At 51.8% G+C, this 21,075-nt stretch overlaps 1 protein-coding gene across 4 annotated transcripts in view; it reads left to right on the forward strand.

Moving 5' to 3' along the window:
• PHC2 (polyhomeotic homolog 2) overlaps positions 1–21,075 on the forward strand; it is a 101,841-nt gene that overhangs the window by 52,913 nt on the left and 27,853 nt on the right. For 2 of the 4 annotated variants that reach the window (XM_082342144.1, XM_082342143.1), the window contains exons 3-8: positions 2,317–2,475; positions 3,808–3,885; positions 4,334–4,498; positions 6,437–6,589; positions 7,711–8,023; positions 20,544–20,962. In XM_082342144.1, the coding sequence (XP_082198270.1) occupies positions 2,317–2,475; positions 3,808–3,885; positions 4,334–4,498; positions 6,437–6,589; positions 7,711–8,023; positions 20,544–20,962 (1,287 nt within the window). The remainder of the gene's footprint in view (positions 1–2,316; positions 2,476–3,807; positions 3,886–4,333; positions 4,499–6,436; positions 6,590–7,710; positions 8,024–20,543; positions 20,963–21,075) is intronic. The other 2 variants (XM_082342145.1, XM_082342146.1) reach the window with 2 other exon arrangements.

A 21,075-nucleotide genomic window follows, 5' to 3' on the forward strand; every position in this document is an offset into this window, starting at 1 on the left:
CTGCTCAGCCACAACCTAGATCCCCTACCTAAGTGACCACTGCCTTGTACCAAATCTAAGTTTCTTACATATGGAGGACCAAAATAGAACCCCAAACAATCCTTTGTCTTTACAGCTTTTTGCCTGCTTCCCCAAAGCAGCGGTTTGCAAAGTGTCCTCTATGAGGCCTTCCGGGTGACTACACACTCTTCCAAAATGCAGTCATGACCATGTTTTGCCATCTGCCATATGCCCCGCACTGTCTGAAGCATTTTGCTTATTTATCTTCTTCTCCAGCTGTGAGGATGGTTATTATTAGGCACAATTCTGTAATTGAGAAAACTGAGGCTCAGAGAAGGTAGTGACTTATCCAGGGTCACCAGGTAAAGACAAAAATCTGAACCTGAGTCCCCCCAAACCTGTGTTCTTATTCACTACGATGTCTGACTGAGGCTCCTGGATAAACTAGGCAGAAAAGAGAGACCACAGCTGAGAAGCGTTTATTCTAATAGCTTTGCTATTGCAGTTCGGATGTACTAGATGAGTGAGCACATCCTGCTCTGGCCCTAGGCCCGGATTAGGGGATGGAGGAGAAGCCACAGCAGATGGTGAGAGAGCCTGAAAAGCCTAGTTAAAGGAGACCCCATCAGTGACTCTGGAGTCTTCCCTCGCCCAGCTCTCTCTGCCTCACACTTAATAAAACCGTGCTTCCATCCTTGCCACCTCCCCCAGCCTCCTCCTCTGGCCCCTCTGCACATGAGTATTTTAGCACCAATTTCTAGCAGCTGATGTTAGGATGTGCCCTCCTGCCCCGCACCACAGTTCTAGGCAAAAGGGATTTGAGGTTTCTGCTCTGGCAAATGTAGTGACCCAAAGTTGTGTTCCGCACCCAAGCAGAACCATTGGGGTGCCTCCTATTTCTGTTCCTTGATATCCTCCAGTGAGAAAAAGTCCATCTCTACTACTTCTGTCTGGATGCTTGGGGGTGCTTTTAGGGGTCTAAGGAAAATAAAGAGGCCTAGATAAAGGGAATAAGAAGAAAGAATTCCAGGGAGAACAAGAAATAAAAAGAACTGAGCTCATGTAAACCAGGACCCTCGGAGGGGAAAGTACACTGAAAGAAGTGGGTGGAGGAGTTGGGATGGGGGGTATCTGGGGAGACCCCAGAGCCCATGGAGAATCTGTGGTATCAGCCTGTTTTTACAGAACCCCAAATCTGAGCCCAGAGGTGGTTTTGTCCGAGAGCCGCCAGCCCCTAGAAGTCACGTTAAGCTGGAGAGAGCTAGACTAGAGGCTCACTTGCCTGGGGCAGAACCTAGGGCAGGAGCAGCCCTGGAGCCAGGGCAGAAGAGCCAAGGGTGGGAAGTGGGCCAGAGCCTAGCGAGGGCCCATGTAGGGCACCCCATGAGAAGACAGCAGGAGGGTGACCAGGTGAGAAGGGAGGAGAAATGTACGGGGCTAAGGAGAAGAAGGTAGAGGGTCTCAGGGCTGGAGGAAAGGCATTTGCTTTTCCTTGCTCCTGGGGGTGGAGGAGAGGCTTTGAGGGATGGGAGGGTGGGAGGGGATCAAAGAGCAGCCTTTTGTCGTTTCCCAGAGACTGTGGCTCAGCCAGTCCCATCGGGAAAGAGGGAATAGCAGTAAGGCCAGGGAATGGGAGATGGTGGCTCAGAAGAGAGAGTGACAGAGAAAAGGAGGGAAAGAGTAAAAGAGGAAGGTGGCGTCCCTGTAGCTGCAGCGTCCCTGCCGTGCAAGGCCGGGGGACTGTCTCCTAAGGGACCGAAAGGACGTCCCAAGCAGCTGGGGGCAGCCCCTGCCGGAAGGGTGTTGCCCTTGAGCAGGTTTTAGTTTGGCTGGCTGTGTGTTCAAAGCTAGAATAGGCCCCGCTGCGGACTTGTCTCTTTCTTCCCACCCCTGTCCTCCTCCCGGCCTTGTTGAACTTCGGTTCCCTCTGTCATCATCATCCCCGCGGTCCAGTTAGACTCATCTGAGGCTGCAGATCGGCGGGGAAGGGGGTACCTAACAAGCCTGGCGTGGGACCCAGTGTCACTGGAGGCTTGAAGGACTCCCGTCTCCTGAGCTCCCACTGCCCCGAGGGTTGGTGGTAGCGGCGTGTGTAGCCCATATCGGGGAGGAGCAGGGAGCACGTGTGCTGAGGAGAGCCGCTAGATAGGCAAGGCAGGAACGTGTGGAGCTTTGCACACAGTCGTCTCCCCGGCTCCCTGGCGAGTGGGGATCGCAGGCCTGGTCCTTATCCGAGCAGCTGGGGAGAGAGGGGGTTGAGCAGGCTTGGCTGCAGCGTGGGCTCTTCCCCCGCCACCCCCGCCCTGCCCTCCGCAGGTGATCCAGCAAGCCCTGCACCGGCAGCCCAGTACGGCGGCCCAGTACCTGCAGCAGATGTACGCGGCCCAGCAGCAGCACCTCATGCTGCAGACGGCGGCCCTACAGCAGCAGCACCTCAGCAGTGCCCAGCTCCAGAGCCTCGCGGCCGTGCAGCAGGTAAGACGACGTCGCAGGAGCGCCGCAGATGCCCCCGAAGGAAGGGGCAGGAAAAGCAAGCACTGCACGCGTGTGCCCATGCGTCCTCACAGAACCACTGCAAAGTGGGTGTGATCATCACCCCGAGTCCTCTGACAGACGAGGAGAGAGGTTCTGAGAGGCTAAGCGCCTCGCCCGAGGCCACACAGCTCTCAAGCGGGGCGGCTGGACCTCTCCGCCCGCCTCGCCCGAGGAGGGACTGGTGGGGGCCTGCCTCCCCGCCTCACCACACTGCAGCGAGGGGGCCGAGGGTGCGAGGAGGTGTCCACAGGAGAAGGCCATTGCCCATTCCGCTTGCCTGTCTGCCCTCCGTGGCCGAGAAGAGCCCAGTCACGCATTTGACAGAATCTTTATGCACCTGCTGCATGCCAGGGTTCATGTCGGGCACCGAGCACGCGTGGACCCTGCCCTCTTGCAGCCTGTAGTGGGGAGACAGCAAGTAGTCAGAAACACAAATAGACGAGGAGACAAAGTAGCTCACTACCAGAGTGCTGATAAGCTCTGCAGAAGAGAAGAGCAGCCTGCTGTGGCTGAGTAACAAGGAGGCCCGCCTTACGCTGGGTGCAGCTGCTGGGGAGGGGGGAGCCTCAGCTGCTGGGGAGCGGGGAGCCTCAGCTGGTGGGGAGGGGGGAGCCTCAGCTGGTGGGGAGGGGGAGCCTCAGCTGCCGGGGAGGGGGGAACCTCAGCTGGTGGGGAGGGGGAGCCTCAGCTGCTGGGGAGGGGGAGCCTCAGCTGGTAGGGAGCGGGGAGCCTCAGCTGGTGGGGAGCGGGGAGCCTCAGCTGGTGGGGAGCGGGGGGCCTCAGCTGGTGGGGAGGGGGGAGCCTCAGCTGCTGGGGAGGGGGGAGCCTGTCTGCTGGAGGAACAGTGAAGCTGACACTGCGGGCTGAGAAGAAGCTGGCCACGGGGAGGACACAGGCTGGACATTCCAGACAGTACGTGCCCGGTGCTCCACGTGGGGGCCGGTGAGCCGGGTATGATAGAGTGGGTACGGTGGGGCGGGAGCTGAAGAGAGCTGGAAACGTTGGTAACAGTCAGAGCTGACGGTTCAGGCGCTTATACGTAAATGCTCCGCTTCGTGTAATCCTTTCAGCAATCCTACAAGGTAGGTACTGTGGTTATCCCCACCTTATACAAGAGGAAACTGAGGCACTTGCTTGAGGTCACGTGGATGAGCCAGAATAAGGGTTTGACTCTGCACCACTGCCCTATAGTGCACCCTGCGGCAGGTGAGAGCCGGGGGGCATGACTGGAGGAGGTCTGGGCCTCTAGTGATGAGAATTCTCCTTTCCTAGGCAAGCCTGGTGGCCAGCAGACAAGGGAGCACCTCAGGCAGCAGTGTGTCTGCACAGACCCCCGCGCAGTCCTCCTCGGTGAGTAGGATGGGGAGCAGCTGGCAGAGCCCACAGCTCCAGGACCGGCTCCTTCCTCTTTGCCCAAAGTTCTCTTGGGCTTCCAGACCCAACTGTGGTGAACCCTTAGCCGTGCAGAACCATGGCTGGAACCTGTTACTCTTGCCAGAAAGAACAAGTGCATGCCGCTTTCTAACTTCTTTTAATAATTCCCCGTCCTCTTTCCAATGTCAAGGCCCTCTGTTCATAGCTCAGTCCTCTCCCCATCGGATCCTCCCTGCAGCTCTGCACGTAGGCCAGAGATGCAGCAGTGCTGGGGGAAGATCCAGGGCCCACAGATCAGAGCTGGTCCTAAAGAAGGCTGAATCCACCAAGGGACAGAAGAGGCAGAGAGAAAGAGATGGATGAAGGGGTGCAGAGTTAACCCACAGAACCTCCTGTTTCCTACTTCGCGTGTCTCTCTCCTCAGATCAATCTGGCAGCCTCCCCAGCAGCAGCCCAGCTCATCAACCGGGCTCAGAGTGTCAACTCAGCAGCAGCCTCAGGCATCGCCCAGCAGGCTGTGCTCTTGGGCAACACGTCTTCCCCAGCCCTGACTGCAAGCCAAGCACAGATGTATCTGCGGGCACAGATGGTGAGTCCCCAGCCCGGGCCACGGCTCAGGTGGGCCGGGAGGACGGAGGCAGAGAAGTTGGGAGCTGGGCAGTTAGAGAAGCATGGGGATTAGAGAAGGGTGGGGAAGAAGCACTAGGGGGACAGTTGGCAGGAAAGAAGGGGTGGCATCAAGAAGGCAGCCTGGAAGGCTGAGCGGGAGCTTTGGTACAAGCTCCACGACTCAAGGAAAGGTGGGGTTCCAGGCCGAAATAAAGTTACCCATGATGCCTCCTTTCCCTCCCCTCCTAGAGTGAAACAGAACTATCCTCTTCTTATCAGAAACCACTCCCTAAAATCAATTAGGGTAGAGAATGCAGGGATCTGTGCCCAGGTGGTGTGTACACTCAGACACATAAGATAAGCAAGCGCACAATCATCCAAGTACCCTACAGAAGTGGGGTCTTACCCCACTGGGACAGTGTTTGCAGGGACTGGCCACCAGTAGTTCAGGGTCAAAAGTGTGTTCCAGCCCAGGTGGTGAAGGTGGCAGCCAGCTCCAGGACATGCGGCTGCTCCACTGCCTTCCCAGCTGGGCCCCCATTCCCATCAGGGTCACCCTGTCAACCATTCATCAGGCGGGCTTGCTTGGGCCGAATGGACTCAGGACGGCATCAGTCCTGGACACGCATACCTAGAGTCCCCCCTTTACACCTGTCCCTAAGGTGCAAAGGCCCATAGGAAACTGAGAGGTTCCTAAGATTTAGCAGAACTTCCCATCTGAAAGCAGCAGCATTCGCCCTAGGAGGCAGGAACATCTAGCTCTACGCGGGGCTCAGATCACTGTGAGGCCAGCCTCCCAGCCCCCATTCTGAAGAGTTCTCCCTCCAGCTCCTCGACACACTATCCTAAAGACTGTACAGTCCCACCCCTCCCTCGGCTCCTACAGCCAGGACTTGACACTGGGAGCTTTTCTGGGTCCTGCTCCGGCACTTCCATTCTTGACTCTGAGCTCATTGAGGTGCAGCTCCCCTCCCGGGGAACAGCCCGTTAGACACACGTGTGGACTAGACTTGCACTTCTTCAGGGGGCCGGGCAGCCCATGTGACACCGCCCAAACCTGCTCTGTCTTCAGTTTACCCTGACCCTTGTCCTACTTAACTGCCCCCACTGGAGCCCTGCAGCCTGGCCATGTCCCTGCCCAAAGTGGGGTACTCGCGCTCAGAGGAGCAGACACGCTGTCAGACGCCGCATGTCCCCTCGGACACTGAGCTAGACTCGCAGGGGCGGGGGTGTCACGCAGAGAGAGACCCTCAGTCCCAGCGCTCCACGGAAGGAGATGCAGACACGAGTACGGCTCTGGGAGCTCTGGTTCCTCTACCGCTGTTGTCTCTGCACACGCACGTACACACACACACAAACACATAAATACACACACACACACACACAAACACATAAATACACACACACACACAAACACACACACATAAATACACACACATACACACACACAGCCTAATCTGAATTTGACTAAAAAATGGCCAAAAGAATGCATCTAATTTGATCTCTTCTGGTGGAGAGTCCTGTTCTGACCCAGACCTGGAGTCCAGAGCAGGTTAGATTTAGAACATGGTCCCTAGGGCGTCTGTCTCAGCACAGGGGCCCTGCTCCCCGGGATGCTGCAGAGAGGGACTTGAGGGTGTCCTGCGATTGTTGGTCCCTCTGGGGTGAGCTCTTCACAGATCCTTCTGAAGTAAACTTGCCTTGGGTGCAGCCCCAGAATGGCCCCCCGCCCCTGGCCCTTCACTGCCCGGCCTGGGTCAGACCACGCCGAGCCTCTTGAGATTTTCGGGAGATCCCCTTGGACTCTTTCCCTTTCGTGCCTCCCTGCTTCCCTAGTCCACTCCCTGGCTAAACTGTTGTGTCCTGTGGCTGAGCCCACATTGGGCAGGTAAAAGGCGGCTGTTTCCTGTGATTCCAGGCCCAGCCAGGTAACCTGGTGCAGGTAGCTAGGAGCCTAGGCGGCACTGTTCCTTTGTCCCCTCAGCTCATCTTCACGCCCACGGCCACCGTCGCTACTGTGCAGCCTGAGCTCGGCACTGGCTCCCCCGCCCGGCCCCCCACCCCCGCCCAGGTGAGGACTCCATGCTTGTGGGAGGGCAGGGGGGTGGGCACCCCCGTAGAGGGGCACTGATAATGGGTGTGGGCCCGAGCCCTGGAGGAGCTTTGAATGTCTGGAAAGTTTGGGATGTTCTGGGAAAGCAGGTGGGAGACAGGGCGTCCCAATGCTCCTAGACTTGCTCCTTAATTCACCGCTGAGAAGGTTTCGGCCACTCTTGACTCTGCTTCGAGCCCCGAACACAGAGCAGGAGTCAGCAGCACGCCGTGAGTGCCAACAACGGTGGTCATCTCTACCTTTTTACCTTACACCCTCCCCAGGATAACTTCTGTTGTTGTTGCCTCTTAAGAGGAAAATTCCACTCTGGTTACACATGCTAGCACCTCTAGGAATCAGCAAAAATTGCATGGAAGAGGGAGCAAAGATGAGTCCTGGGTCCCTTCCTTCTGCTGGGAGTACCCAGACACTGCAGTGGCTGTAAAGATTCTGTGGGCTGCAGGGGAGAGGAACCATCCCCAGCTACAGAACGGGAGGACCCACCTGGTAGCAAGATTATCAGATTTGTCAGATGTGAGTCTGGCACAGCCTCCGTGTGTCCAGCAGAGGGCACCAGGGACCAGGTTGAGTAAGCATGCCCATCCTGCCGTAAACCTGATCCTGAGGACAGGATAATCCTTGGCCTGGGGGACCTTACTGGTCGATTAACTTTCACTTTTGCCCTGGCCTTTTCCAGTGTGGGAAGCCCCGTGCCCCGCTGTATCTGGGAATTCTTTCTAAGTTGTGTGCAGCCCATCCTGATAGTTTGGGGGAGGAGGGGAGGTAACAGAAGGGAGAGACAGCCCGGCCTCCCTGCCTGGGCCTGCCCCAGGAAGGGCAGACATCCCTGCTCAGAATTTAGCTTCTTCTGCTGATGAATCCAATCACTAGCACTCTTTCTGTCCCCTTTAGAAACTCTGCTCCTGGTTCCTCTTTCAGCCCCTGTCTCGTTCTCTCTCTCTCTTTCTTTCTGATTTTAACAACCCACTCTCCTGTTCAGCCATTGGTGGATCCATCCCTAACTCCTCCCCTGTATGAACTGTGTGTCGGCATTGCTCCTACCCACATTCTCTGGACTCCTACAGACCCCTCTTTTCCAGGTACAGAACTTGACCCTCCGAGCACAGCAGACACCAACTGCAGCAGCCTCGGGCCCTACCCCCACTCAGCCTGTCCTGCCCAGCTTGGCCCTGAAGCCCACGCCGGGTGCTAGCCAGCCTCTGCCTACCCCATCACAAGGCAGAAACACTGCTCAGGGTTCCCCTGCAGGTGCCAAGCCTGGCATAACTGACGGTGTGACGGAGCCACTCAAGAAAGGAGATGGCAACAGCAGTGTGCCAGGGAGCTTGGAGGGTCGGGCTGGGCTCAGCCGAATGGTACCTGCTGTGGCAACCCACCCCCTCATTGCACCAGGTAAGGGCTCCAGGAAGAAGGATCCTATCCCAGAAAACTCAGAAGGACTATGGGTCAGGGGGAAACTTTCAAACTTTCCTTTTTCCCATGGACATGCTAAGATGTCAGCCATGTGTCTCTCTTTCCCCTCCTACAGTCTTGAGATGTTCATCAGCTCCAGATTCTGTTTTAGGCTTCTAGCCTAGCTTTAAAGAAGGAAGCCACATCAGTGGGAATAAATGAGACCTTCTTCACAATGGGCATCATGGTGATTCTCAGGGTCCACAATCATAGCTCTTCACTTTGAGAGTGGAGGTTTGGCAGTTAGACTATTTTGAAATACTCTAAGGGTCAGCCAAAAGGACAGGGGCTAGCCAAAGGCATGTAAGAATCCCACAGGGAGATGAAGAAAAGTGGGAATCTTATTTTCTCATCATTCAACAGACATTTGTTGACTAATATTCGCCAGTTATGTTGCCAGTTCTGGGTGTGCAGAGATAAATAAGGCGTGGGCCCTGCCCTCCCAGGAGGGCACAGTCTGGAGAGACAGACAAGTACAATGCAATATAGGGTGATAAGTACTGTAATAGATGTGATCACAGAGGCACGATACAGCCTGGCGGAGAGGAGCCGAGAAAGGCTTGCTGGTGACGGTGACACTTGAGAATAAATCTTGCAGATTAAAAAAGTAATAATCCAGCAGATTACTTGTGAGGCAGATTCTGTGAAGGGGATGAATCAGTATTCCCTGGGGCTAGACTCTTTCCCTGCCTGCTAACATTCTCCCAGTGCTGCCTATTGTAGGCAATCTTTAATGAGAAAATCTGCCAAGAGCCCCAGAAGCCAGACTTATCAGTCTCGGGAACAAGACCAAGCTGTTACAGCACAGAAATGTAGTGGTGGACCACGTGGCTTTGCATTAAAGAGAGACTCACCCTGGTCACATCCCTGAAATAACCACTAACCCTCTGTCCTCATCCAGACTATTTTACCATCCAATCTAACCTGCATTTTTTTTTTCTTGAGAGCCTACTTTATGCTTGTTACTAGACTAACCAAGATGGTCAAAATGTGATTTCTTACCTAAAGGAGTGTGCAGTCAAAAGGAGGGAGCCAGATATATAAGCAAATCCATTCGATTTCATAAATACCATTGTAGGAGTAAGTATGAGGTAAGTGCGGGCCCAGGTGGGCACCTCATTGCCAGACAGGAGGGGTCAGAGATGCTGTCCCTCCAAGGAAACGGCACTGAGTATTGAAGCAGGAGTCATTTCCCCAACAGACAGAGGAGGGGAAGGTATTCTAGACAGACAGTGGGAGGCGAGCTGGGGAGAATCTGAATTCAAGTCCTTTATTCGCCCTTTTGAGGCTTCAAGGACAGATGTGGTCTCAGCCTCCAGTGGTCACTCCGAGCTGAGGCAGGCACCTCCCTGCAGAGGCCTGACTGCCCTGTGGCTCGAGGCGTTTCGCCCTGTCCGGCATTGCTTTCTCCAGAGACTAGTCTAGCCTCTTCCTTTTATGAAGAAAGAAACGGAGGCTCAGAGGGTAAAGTCTGGAGGGTCTTACCCTGAGCTGATAGCAGCTGAGACTAGAGCAAGGAGCCCAAATTAACATTTCTTCTACCTTCCCATGCAACCTACAAACCCTAGAGCAACATCCGGGCTTCAGGACTTCCTGAGAACCCCATTTCTGCCCAGGCCAAAATGTAACCTCTCCCTAGATCTAAGCCAGCCCCCCAGATTCTAAGGACCCTTCAAAGGAGAGACCAGTCCTTAGGGTTCTTCCTAAGGCTCCTAGGCAACCCTGGGGCCTCAAGAAAACTGGACAGAAAGGGGACCAGCCCTGATAAAAACCTCTGATGTAGACTAGATAGTATGCTGGGCTTTTTTATGTACCTCACCTCTTTTGACCTTCAAAAGAACCCTGTAAGGTAGATGCTTTTATCCATTTAACAGATGAGAAAACTGAAGCTCAAAGCGGTTACCCAAGAACTTACTATAAGTGTCACTCAAGGTCACATCAGTATTACATGGCAGAACTGGAAACCAATTCCTTGTCTGGCTGAGTCAGATCCTGTGTTCTTAATCATCAAGCCACATTTGCCTCTCTCAGTTCTTACAGTGGGGCTTCCTAGGCCTTTCTTATTCCTGACCCAGAGCTCGAAGAGCCTGACCATTCTAAGACTGTTCTGGGTTTTACAGAGTCTAGTGGAGGGCTCTCTTCTCTTGAGCCTGGTAAAGGGGAAGGCCCGTGAGTTACAGACTGAGGTCCAGGGCCCCAGGTGTGGCCTGAGACTTAACAGCATGTGGCTATAGGCAGTACAGAGACCAGTGGTTCCCCAGAACTTTCTACGGAGCAGCTGTGAGCTGCAGACCACAAAGACCATCTCCCCAGTGAGACAAATCAGTAGGCTTTGCATTGTTCCTGTCTCCCACCGTCCCCTCCTGTTCTTCCCTTCCTCTCCCACCCCTTCCTCTCCATGAGTCCACTCCTCACCCCCACCGCCCAAACGGAAGGCAGCAGGGAGGTTTAAGATGCGGCAGACCCTCTCAGGGCCTCTAGAACAAAAAAAGGCTGAAATAATCCTCCTGACCTGATGGGGGGCGGCCTGGAGCAGCACCTGCCTTGGGTGCCACAGTTCCCCAGCAAGGAGGTAACTTCTGGCCTCCTGCCCAGCCAACGGACTGCGAATGAACGGAGGGATCAGAGTGTGTGCGCATGCGTGTGTGCGTGTGTGCGTATGTGTGATTGAGAGAGAGAGAGAGGGATGGGGAGCAGAGTGGCAGGTTTTTGCTATTGGAGCCTTTTTTGAGCTGGCTGGCTGGCTGCCCCCAGGGAAAGTAACCAGTGGAGACTTGTGGCGGAGGCAGTGCTGGGAGGAGGGCAGACAGGACTGCGTTCTCCTGGGGGCTCTTTCCTCCCAGAGCAGGCAAACGCTCTAGTCCCAGCTGGGACTGCTCCCACTGACAGCTGTTTGGGGGCAAAGCCCCTCCCCCATGGCAAGCTCCCTGCTGTTCCTGCTCCTGTCACCTTGGCAACGGGCTTCTTTAGGCTCCGCAAATAGAAAAGGTCCCTTATGCCCTGAAAAGGCGTGGGTTGGTGGGTGGGGGAGGGGAGTAGGAGGCGGAAAGCAGAGCAGAGAGGTTGGGCTTCTTGGTGATCTGAGGACCCAACCAGGAGGGCAGAAGAGGCACAGGCTGCAAGGTCCCATGGGCCTGGCTTCCAGAGGCGCCAAGACCTCGGGGAGCTGGGCCACAGCTCCTGATAGGAGGCTTGGTTCTTGGAGTCCTCATTCTAGTGGCTAAACTCAAGGCCTTGGATGCACATGCAGGCTCAAAGGTGAGGAGAAAGTGACTGACCAGGAGGGAGATGCTGTGATAAAAGAGAACTGAAAAGCCTGGGCCCTTTTCACACAATTGTGCTCCAGATGCCAGGTCTTTGTTGTGTCTCTTGGTCCCTCCTCAGGTCTCTGGAAGGAGAGAGAATTCACTGTTGGGAAGGCCTGCCACACAGCGGCTTTGTTTTATCACAGAGAGGGTTTTGTGTCGGGGAGTGGTGATTCTGTCTGTGATAGGCGGGACAATGTGATGGGTGCTGATTCCAGGACTCTTGGGTACCATATTCCCCTCCCAAAGCAGCTGCCAAACTGTAGGGTAGATGCACTTTTACTTAGAGAATCCAGCAGAAACCAAAACACACATGTGGGCCTGTTATCTAGCTGGAATCAGATCCCCTACAATTTTGATGTTAAAATCATGCAGCCAGCCATGAAAGTCATTTCATTTATCCACTGTAGGATCAGATTTAGATTACTAACCATCTCCTCCTTATACTAGGGGGGGAAAAGCCAGCAGATATCAGAGGAGGAGTTTTATATTTTGCTGAACATTTCTCACCATGGGTGTGTGTGTGTGTGTGTGTGTGTGTGAGAGAGAGAGAGAGAGAGAAGAAGCAGACTGTGTTCCTTGGAACTGTTGAGCATTCCTTCTTTCCTGAAATCCTTCACCCTAAGCTCCTGTTATGTTACTTCCATGGTTGCTGCCAGTAATAATAATTATTACCAGTTAATGAACAACCATGTTCCAGGCACTGTACTAAATGCCTAACCTACATACTTCATTTAATCCTAGCAATAATTATTCATCTCACAAATTAAGAAGATAGGGCTCAGAAAAAAATAATTAACTACCATCTCCATATAGCTTTTCTCTCTTTAATTGTTCAGTTCAGCTCAACAAATATTCATTTAGCACCTATTAGGTGCCAAACGTGATGCCAACCATATGGGTGTTAGAGTTGAACAAGTGTATAGTCTAAGAGGGGTTGTGGAAATTTGAGTCGTGCCTTGAAAAATGAGTACGTTTCCAGAACAGAACTGAAGGGGGATTATCTCAGCTGGCACTGGGAGGCACTATGCCCAGAGCGGCCACGTGTGCCTGTGACCATCTGTCTGTGTAGGTGGCCCTGCTGCCCCTTGCTTTTCCCTGGCCCCACTGCCATTAGCTGTGGGACTCCCAAAACACTCTGTCCATCCCCCTTGTGTTTGACTTCAACATCTACGTTTTCAGACACCTGCCACCTGTCCACAGATGACTTCTCAATGCGTGTCCGTCCCTGTCCTCCTCCCCTCTCCCCAGAGATTTCCAACTGTCTATAGGATACGCCCACGTGGATATCACCCCACCGGCATACAGATTTTTAAAATTCGGAGATTCATAAATAAAACAAAAACCAAAACCCGGAAGTCTTCCTCTTCAGAAAGGTCCCCCTTTCCCGGTTCCTGGCTGCTGTCCACAATCATCAGGTATTCCTAGACTCAGACTTACAATCTCAGGGTTGTTTTGACTTCATTTTCCTTCATCGGAGAGGCAGGGTGTTATCATGGGAAAAGCAGAGACTTCGGAGTTAGACGTGGTTTCAGACCCCAGCTTCATCACTTACTAGGTTTATGACCGTCATCAAGTTACTTAATCTCTGTAAATCTCGATTTCTTCATCTGTAAAACAAAGATGGTTATATTTACAACAGACTGTAAAAATGGATGAGATGGCCTGCAGAAGTGATCAGATATCTACCGAGTAGGCTCACAGTAGATATCCGTTCCCTTTCCCTCCTTATTCCCACCCTCCATCACCGCCCAGTTTATCACCAGGTTCTGACCACATTTCCTACGTGTCGGCTCCCGGCTTTGCTTAAGGCCTGCTGACCATACGAGGCTTAATTGACCACCAGAACATCCTGCTCATAGCTGCCAGAATCGCCTTCCTCAGAGACTCCTTTCTTGTTTAGAAACCTTCGCTGGGTCTTTATTTCCTACTCTGTCAGTCACAGGAGGGATTCAATAATCAGCACATTAATGACTTCTGACTGACTGACTCTGACTCTGGGGTGGGAGCCTTCAAGACCCCCCAATTGCCCCTTGAACCACTCTCATCACTCCCAGCTCCCTCGCATAGATCCTCTGCCTCGCCTTCCCCACTTCCCCCCGCCCACCTTTGTAACTTACTTGACCCACATAGACCTTCTACCTCCCCACCTTCTGGCATAACACACCCCCGTCGTTGTCCACCCCTCCAAGATTACCTCCAAAGTTCTCAACAGCCCCCAACTAACACTTGAAGGCCTGCCATTTCAACTTGAGCTCGCTGACTGCGCCATTCACTTGCCCGTCAGCATTTTTTGAGCATTTGTGAGATACAAGGCACTATGCCTCATCTGTCAGGTGAAGCCAACTTCCCCGGAACTTGCTGCACTGTGGAAGTCTCTCGGAAACAACTCTCTCTCCTTGCTTGTAAAGTGGGGATACCGCCCATTTGCTTCAGAGGCTGATTGTAAGGAATAAATGAGACTCAAATTACGAGAATGCTTTGAGAAGTTCAAAACAATATACAAATAGCAGGTAGTATTTTAAGAATAGCTACCACTTATTGTGCATCTTCTCAGTATGAACAAAGGCAGGGAACCTCTCCTCTTTGTGGTTGAAGCATAATATTCCATTTGATACTAATGACTACTCTATGAAGTGTATATCACCATTTGCAGAACAGGAAGTCAAGATTCAGAGAGGTTAAACAATTTGTCTTAAGTTGCACAGCCTGTAGGTGGCAGAACCAAGATTCAAACCAGATCTGTCTGACTCTAAAACCGACACCTTTAGCCACTTATGCTGTATTCTCATCCCTCTGCCAAGGGTGAGTAGTTTCTTTTCTAATGCTGCAAGCTGCCTTATAAGGAATCCTGCTCACAGAGGATATGTGGTGGTTTTGCCAGGTAGTTGCAGAGCAGGTCTAAAGATATTAAGGCATAGACAGCCCACCATAGAGTGCCCCTGAGGTCAGCAACCCTGTTTTTATAAACTTGTTTCCTCTTATGGGGAAATTCCCTTAGCTCCATTTCCCCTCTCCTATTCCTCCTACCCCTCAGCCTGGAAGGACTGCATCCGGGAAAATTCACGTGGCTATTGCTTTCGGTTTTCCTAAAAGGAGCTTTCTTGTCTAGTTATGTATATGTGGGACTCTGACCTCTAGAGTCAACCTCAATCTCAGTCACTCCCCGAGGCCTGATCACATGAGACATCTTTGGAGATGAGCAGCCTCTGGAGAGTGCTGGCATCATTTAGACCCACCCATCATTTTGCCTCTTCTCTGGCTGCTCCTGCATAGTCGTCCCGGGTCCAGCTGTACAGGATGCTCTGTGGGTCCTTGAAAGCACCGGGGTGTACAGTGCCTCCAAGTCTTCCCACGTGCTCTTCCTTTCAGCATCTTCTGAACTCTGAGTCATGCTAAACACTTACTTCCTCTGGGAAGCCTTCTCTGCTTTCCTTCCCAAGCTGAATCCCCTTTTCTGTGTTCTCAGTAGTCTGTGCTTATCTCCTGTCATAACATTTACCAAGTAATACCGAGAGTGTCTGTTTTCCAGCTATCTCTTTGACCAAACTGTAACCTATTCTAGGGACCATGTTTTAACCAGCACCAAACATGGTACTTGGTCTATAGTAGGTGCTTAGTAATGTTTGTTGAGTGAATGAATGGTTGAAAGTATCTCTTCACTTAACTCTCTAAACCTTGAAGAGTAGTGGGTTGTAAAAAGTTATGCCATTCCTCTCTCACAGGCACCCTCCTCTCACCCATGGTCCAGGTAACCCCAAACTCTAGTCAAGTATTGCAGATCAGAGAAAAATAAGTGTTTGAGCAAACCTCCAGCCTACAACTGGGATGCTTGCAGCTCCCATGTACTTTGAGACAAGAGTCCCAGCATTTCTGGACAGTGAGCTGTTTCCTGCATCTGTGAAGACTTGGGATCAATCGAGATCCATTACTGATCGCAAGTTCTGGCAGTGGATGCAGCGAAGGGGGCGTGCCAGTAGGCCGTCACAGCCAGCCCTCCTGCATGGGGGCCTTAATCCTCTTGTTGCTAACAACCAACTGTTTGGGGAACAGTGAATTGGTCTCTTCAGATTCTAAGGAGGCCATCAAGGTTAGAGCACCGGATGGGAAGGTGAGCATTGGCTGGAGTCTCTCCTTTTAACTGGGCCCTAATTTGTTGAGGCCCTAGGCCTGCCCCTCCTCTGCTCCCTGACAGAAAGGGCTGATGAGGCCTTCCAAAGCCGTGGCTGAGGTCCCATGGAACCAACCCTTTGTTCCTTAGAAGCAGTGAGCTTTCCAGCTGCAGGGGATGGGGCAGCCAAAATAGGTACAAGCGAGAAATGAAGCTACTGGACTGTAGGAAAAAATAAAGGTCCAGAGTGATTTCTGTGCATTCATATTTCATAAACCGTATGCCCCATCCTGGCTGTAGTGAAGAGGGATGAGGCCTCCTCTGGCATTGTGGCCTCAGTGGGAAGTGCCCACCTTCACCACCCCACGCTGAGCCGGGAGGGCGTGGGAGAGGGAGGAGAATCCGTCCATCTCACCAGGATCGGCAGCAGACAGTTGCTAAGCATCCACAGACGTAGCTTATTATGTTGGACAATGTGGAAGGGAAAAGAAACATTAAAAACCTAGTTCAACTAAAGCACATCTTTTAAGTTTAAAAAAAAAACATAAAACAAGTCTTTAACTCAAAAAGCATATAGTCTGGTCGGATAGATAGGAAATAAACACATAAAAGCATGAAAGTATTCCAGTTTAAGACACCACTGATTATGACACACCATTATTTTTCTTTTAATTTATTTATTTTATTTATTTATTTTTGGCTGTGTTGAGTCTTCGTTTCTGCGAGGGCTTTCTCTAGTTGTGGCGAGCGGGGGCCACTCTTCATCGCGGTGCGCGGGCCTCTCACTGTCGCGGCCTCTCTTGTTGCGGAGCACAAGCTCCAGACGCGCAGGCTCAGTAGTTGTGGCTCACGGGCCCAGTTGCTCCGCGGCATGTGGGATCTTCCCAGACCAGGGCTCGAACCCGTGTCCCCTGCATTAGCAGGCAGATTCTCAACCACTGCGCCACCAGGGAAGCCCCCATTATTTTTTTAACTCTAAGAAAAGCACTACCAATTAAACCAACATCATCAACTGTAATATGCATCCCAATTCAAAAGATGTTAAAGTGGAGGTGGGGGGGTAAGAATCGATTTTTAAGAATCAATGAAATACATATACAAGATAGCACATGTTAAATCATAAATGAATCAAAGAAACAATAAAGTGTTCAGGACTTCTGAGGGAAAACCCATAATTGAGGGTTAAGGCAAAGAGAGAAAACACGAGTTGAGCCTGGGCCAAAGAAGCTAATGCTTTACTGAGATCACTGAAGTGGAAGGAGGGCATTCCAGAAAATGGAAGCACTGAAATCAAAGCCAGAAAGGCACGGGGGAAATGATGTTGTACAGACAATGAGCAGAGAAGTTAGGGTGGGTGAAGGTGAGGGCAGGAAGGTGGTGAGCAGAGACTGGACAGGAGGAGAGGCTTCAATAACCCAGAGTGCTGATAAAACCAAAGTGGCCTGTGGGGTTACCCCCATTTCATCCATATTCTGACTCTGAAGAGGAAAAGTTCTGCGGGACAAACAAGCTGGAGTCCCACCGTGTTGTCATTCATGCATTCATTCATTCATTCAGCAATACTGATTGAGCATCTACTAAATTCCAGGTACTTTGGAGGAAGCAAATCCTAAATTCTGCCTGTCAAGGGGAGATAAGTCATTTACTGAGATAACTATGAGGTATAGGTATCATCGTTACTCCCACTTTAAAGATGATGGCACAGAGGTCCAGGGAGGTCCAGTGACTTGACCAGCCTCCCACAGGAGGTCAGGGATGATGAGAATTTGATTTATGGCACTCTAGACAGTATGAGACAAGGCACAAACTTCTGTACAGGGGACAGTGGACAGAAAAGATTGCTTAGGTCAAAGAAATAATAAAATTGAAAGGTTAGTTTATGTTGTAAGAAGATCTTGAATGTCAGGATCTTTAGACAACCTCAGACAAAGGAGAGTCCCTGATGGCTTTTAATCAGGGATCAGATCTGTGCACTAGGAAGATTAATTTGTGATCTATCTACAAGGCGGATTATAGAGAGAAGAAACTGGAATCAGACCAATTAGAAAGCTATTACAACCCTTTAAATGAAAGGAATTTGACCCAGGATAATGCTTGAGTTAAATCACGGTCTTGGCTTTTTATTAACCTTGAAAGGTTAAGGATGTACACTCCCCTCAAAATACCCTGGGGTCTTTGATCTATGAACTTATCTAAGCCATCAAGAACTTTGTTTCCAGCCTTGTCATATACTAGCATCATTTGTTCTAAAACAATGGCCTTAGGGTTTCCACAAGCAGCACGGGGTCGGGGAGAGAGTGGGACAGAGAGGAGGCCCCGGGATCGAGGGCCGCGAAGCCAACAGTTGCCTCTCCCAATCTTGGTAAACAAAGGTGTACTGCACCTAACTACACTCTTTATACTCTACAGATCTAGACCCTTCTTCTCTAACCTTCCCTTTTCCACCTTATAAATCCTGAATTTTAAACTCTTTTCCTATGATAGCCACCCCCATCAGATTGTATGATCGCTAGTCCAAACCTCTTGTCTCACAGTTAAAACCCCGAAGCCCTGGGAAGGAAAAGGACCTGTCTCAGGCCACACAGCCAGTGGATAGCGGGACAAGCCTCTGACCCTCCTAGCCTCTCTGAGCTGCACCATCTCCAGCTCTCAGCTCAGACCAGCAGCCCCTAGAGGGACTCTGTCCCCCGGCAGGAATTCATGGTTTTGTAATACGGGAGAACAAGTTTTACTTGTGTCTTCAGTGACGCTGCCCATCATTCTGCAGATCTTTTTAGCCTCTAGAGACTAGCCAGGCATTTCATGGCCTCTGTGGTATCTGTCCAGTGTCTTAACAATGGTCATCTTAAAAATCCCTGATTTTTTTTTTTAATTTTATTTATTTATTTATTTATTTATTTGTGGCTGAGTTGGGTCTTCGTTTCTGTGCAAGGGCTTTCTCTAGTTGCGGCAAGCGGGGGCCACTCTTCATCGTGGTGCGCGGGCCTCTCACTATCGTGGCCTCTCTTGCTGCGGAGCACAGGCTCCAGACGCGCAGGCTCAGTAGTTGTGGCTCACGGGCCTAGTTGCTCCGCGGCATGTGGGATCTTCCCAGACCAGGGCTCGAACCCGTGTCCCCTGCATTAGCAGGCAGATTCTCAACCACTGCGCCACCAGGGAAGCCCCCAAAATCCCTGATTATTAAGTTTGCCTGACTAACAATCTTGGCCTGACTGTTAAGTTTGAGCTATTCAAGGTGAAATTAGGAGACAAGGCTCAGGGTGAGGTCAGGGGCAATTCATAATCACCAAATGCCTGCTGGCAATTTCCATTTGGACATTCTACCATCACCTCAAGCCCCACACATTTCTCTCAAAACCTCATGGCCATCCGTGTTTCCCCCTCCCATCTTTCCCTGTCATCCAGGTTACAGCCCGTGGGCCAACCATACTCCCTCCTCTGCCTACAGCAGTCGGTCACCAAGGAGCATTTTGTTTCTCCTTACCGCCTCGTTTCTGTCCTCTCCTTTCCATTCTTATTGGCATTCTGCTTGGAACTCTGTGTTGGGTTGTGATGAGATAGTTGGAAACTTGCTTGTAAATGGACAGAATTCAAGAAAAAAGGTACCTCCCCTAACTCTGTTTGAAATCTGCTTACTTTGCACCTGTGTCACAGGATCCTTTTTAAATGTTAGCTCAGGACCCAGAATTTGCATTCCCCTCATTGGCTGGGAGCCTTTGGTTGTAAAAATCCATTTGTGAGCTTCCAGCTGTGGCCCTCTGTGCTTTTGCAGGGCACAATGTCTCTCTGCCAGCCCTCCAGCTGTGGGAGTCCCTGCAGAGGACAGCTTTTAGGCAGGACAGATTCAGCTGAGCAGCCCTCATGCTAAGCTGGCCTGGATGCCACTAGACAAGAGAGTGAGCGGCTTGAGGACAATCAGTCTCTGAGCTGAATTTCCTGAACCCCTTCTGTCTATAAGGCATGAGCTGGACACAGGAGGGATAACTAAAAAGTATAAGGATCCTCACCTCAAAGAGCTAGCCTGGTTAAAATGGAAGAAGAAAGGACCAGCAGCAAATGGCAACACATGAATTCCAGTTCAGGACAATACGTTTGTTTATTTATTTAGCCCCCATCTAATATTAGGCATCATACAAGGTTCTGAATAAAGAGATACGTGATAGTTTCTGATCACGAGGGGTTCATGATCTGGAAGAGAAGACAGCTAAGAAACAATTATAATCCATTGCGAGACACGTCATTATGGTAGAGGTGAGCCCAGGATACTCAGAACCTAAGCCAAGACTGAAATAATAATTTAAATTATCTGATTGAATATATGAATTAAATGATTGACGATGACCATGTGCCAGGCACTGCGCTGTGCACATAATGTCATTTTTCTCTCATTTTATTCACACAGCATTTTTCTTCTTTCATCCTTACAATTTTCTGGGCAAGAACTATTTTTGTTTCTGGTTCTCAGACAAGGCAGCTGAGGCCTAGAGAGGTTAAGCAGCTAGCCCAAGGTCCCCCACTGGATAACAGAAGGAACCAGTGGTCCATCCCAGGCTGCCTCCCCCCAGAGCCTGAGGACCGTGTGTACAACCGGCACTCCCTGGAGGGGGCCCAGCCTGAGCAGAGCCAGTAGGGTGAATAAGATCCAGCCTTACAGAGCTGGGCTGGGCGATGGGAGCCTGCACCTGTTGCAGGCACAGAGAAAAGCGAGTGAAGGGCATGGAGGAGAGAGAACATAGCACACTGCAGAATCCAGTGTTTCTCTCAGCCACTGGAATGATCAAAGAAGGCTTTGCAGAGGAGGTGAGCTTTGCATTGGCCTTTGAGGGACAGCCAAGGGCCCAATGTTTCGGCATGGGAAGAAAGCAAGAAAACAGAGAGAGAAGGCCAGACCGTGGCAATGGTCAGGCCAGGCTCTAGGTGAAAGAGGAAAGAGATGAAAGCAAGAACACCGAGTTTGGAAAGCCTTCTTTATGTGGATGTGGGAGGGGGCACAGCAGAAGGTGAGACCGAGCCATGCCACCTAACCTGGCCTCCCCCTCTTCAGCCTATGCTCAGCTGCAGCCACACCAGCTCCTCTCCCAGCCATCCTCAAAGCACCTGCAGCCCCAGTTTGGGATCCAGCAGCAGCAACAGCAAGCATCACAACAGCCGCCGCCGCCCCAGCCATCACGGCCAGCGCTCCAAGCCCCGTCCCTCCCCCAGCTGGCCGCGGTCCCTCCAAGCCTGGCCCTGCAGCCTGGCCCCGAAGCCCATGCCATGCCGCTAGGCCCAGTCCCATCCACCCTGCCTCTCCAGTGTCCCGCTGCCAACCTGCACAAGCCTGGCAGCGCTCAGCAGTGTCACCCTCCCACGCCAGATGTCGGGCCTCACAATGGATACCCTGAGGGCCTGTCTCACACCCCTCAACACAGGTTCCAGCATGCCTCGGCTGTCATCTTACAACTGCAGCCTGCTTCGCCAGTGGTGAGTAAGCCGATCGCAAGGTCCAGGGAACAAAGTGGGAGGACACAGCTCAGGCAATCCCGTGGCCCCCATTTGGATGTGTGTCTGGGTGGGCTGAGTGTTGAAGTCCTCTC

The sequence above is a fragment of the Balaenoptera borealis genome (assembly GCF_965194805.1).
Source record: "Balaenoptera borealis genome assembly, chromosome: 1".
Classification (NCBI taxonomy): domain Eukaryota; kingdom Metazoa; phylum Chordata; class Mammalia; order Artiodactyla; family Balaenopteridae; genus Balaenoptera; species Balaenoptera borealis.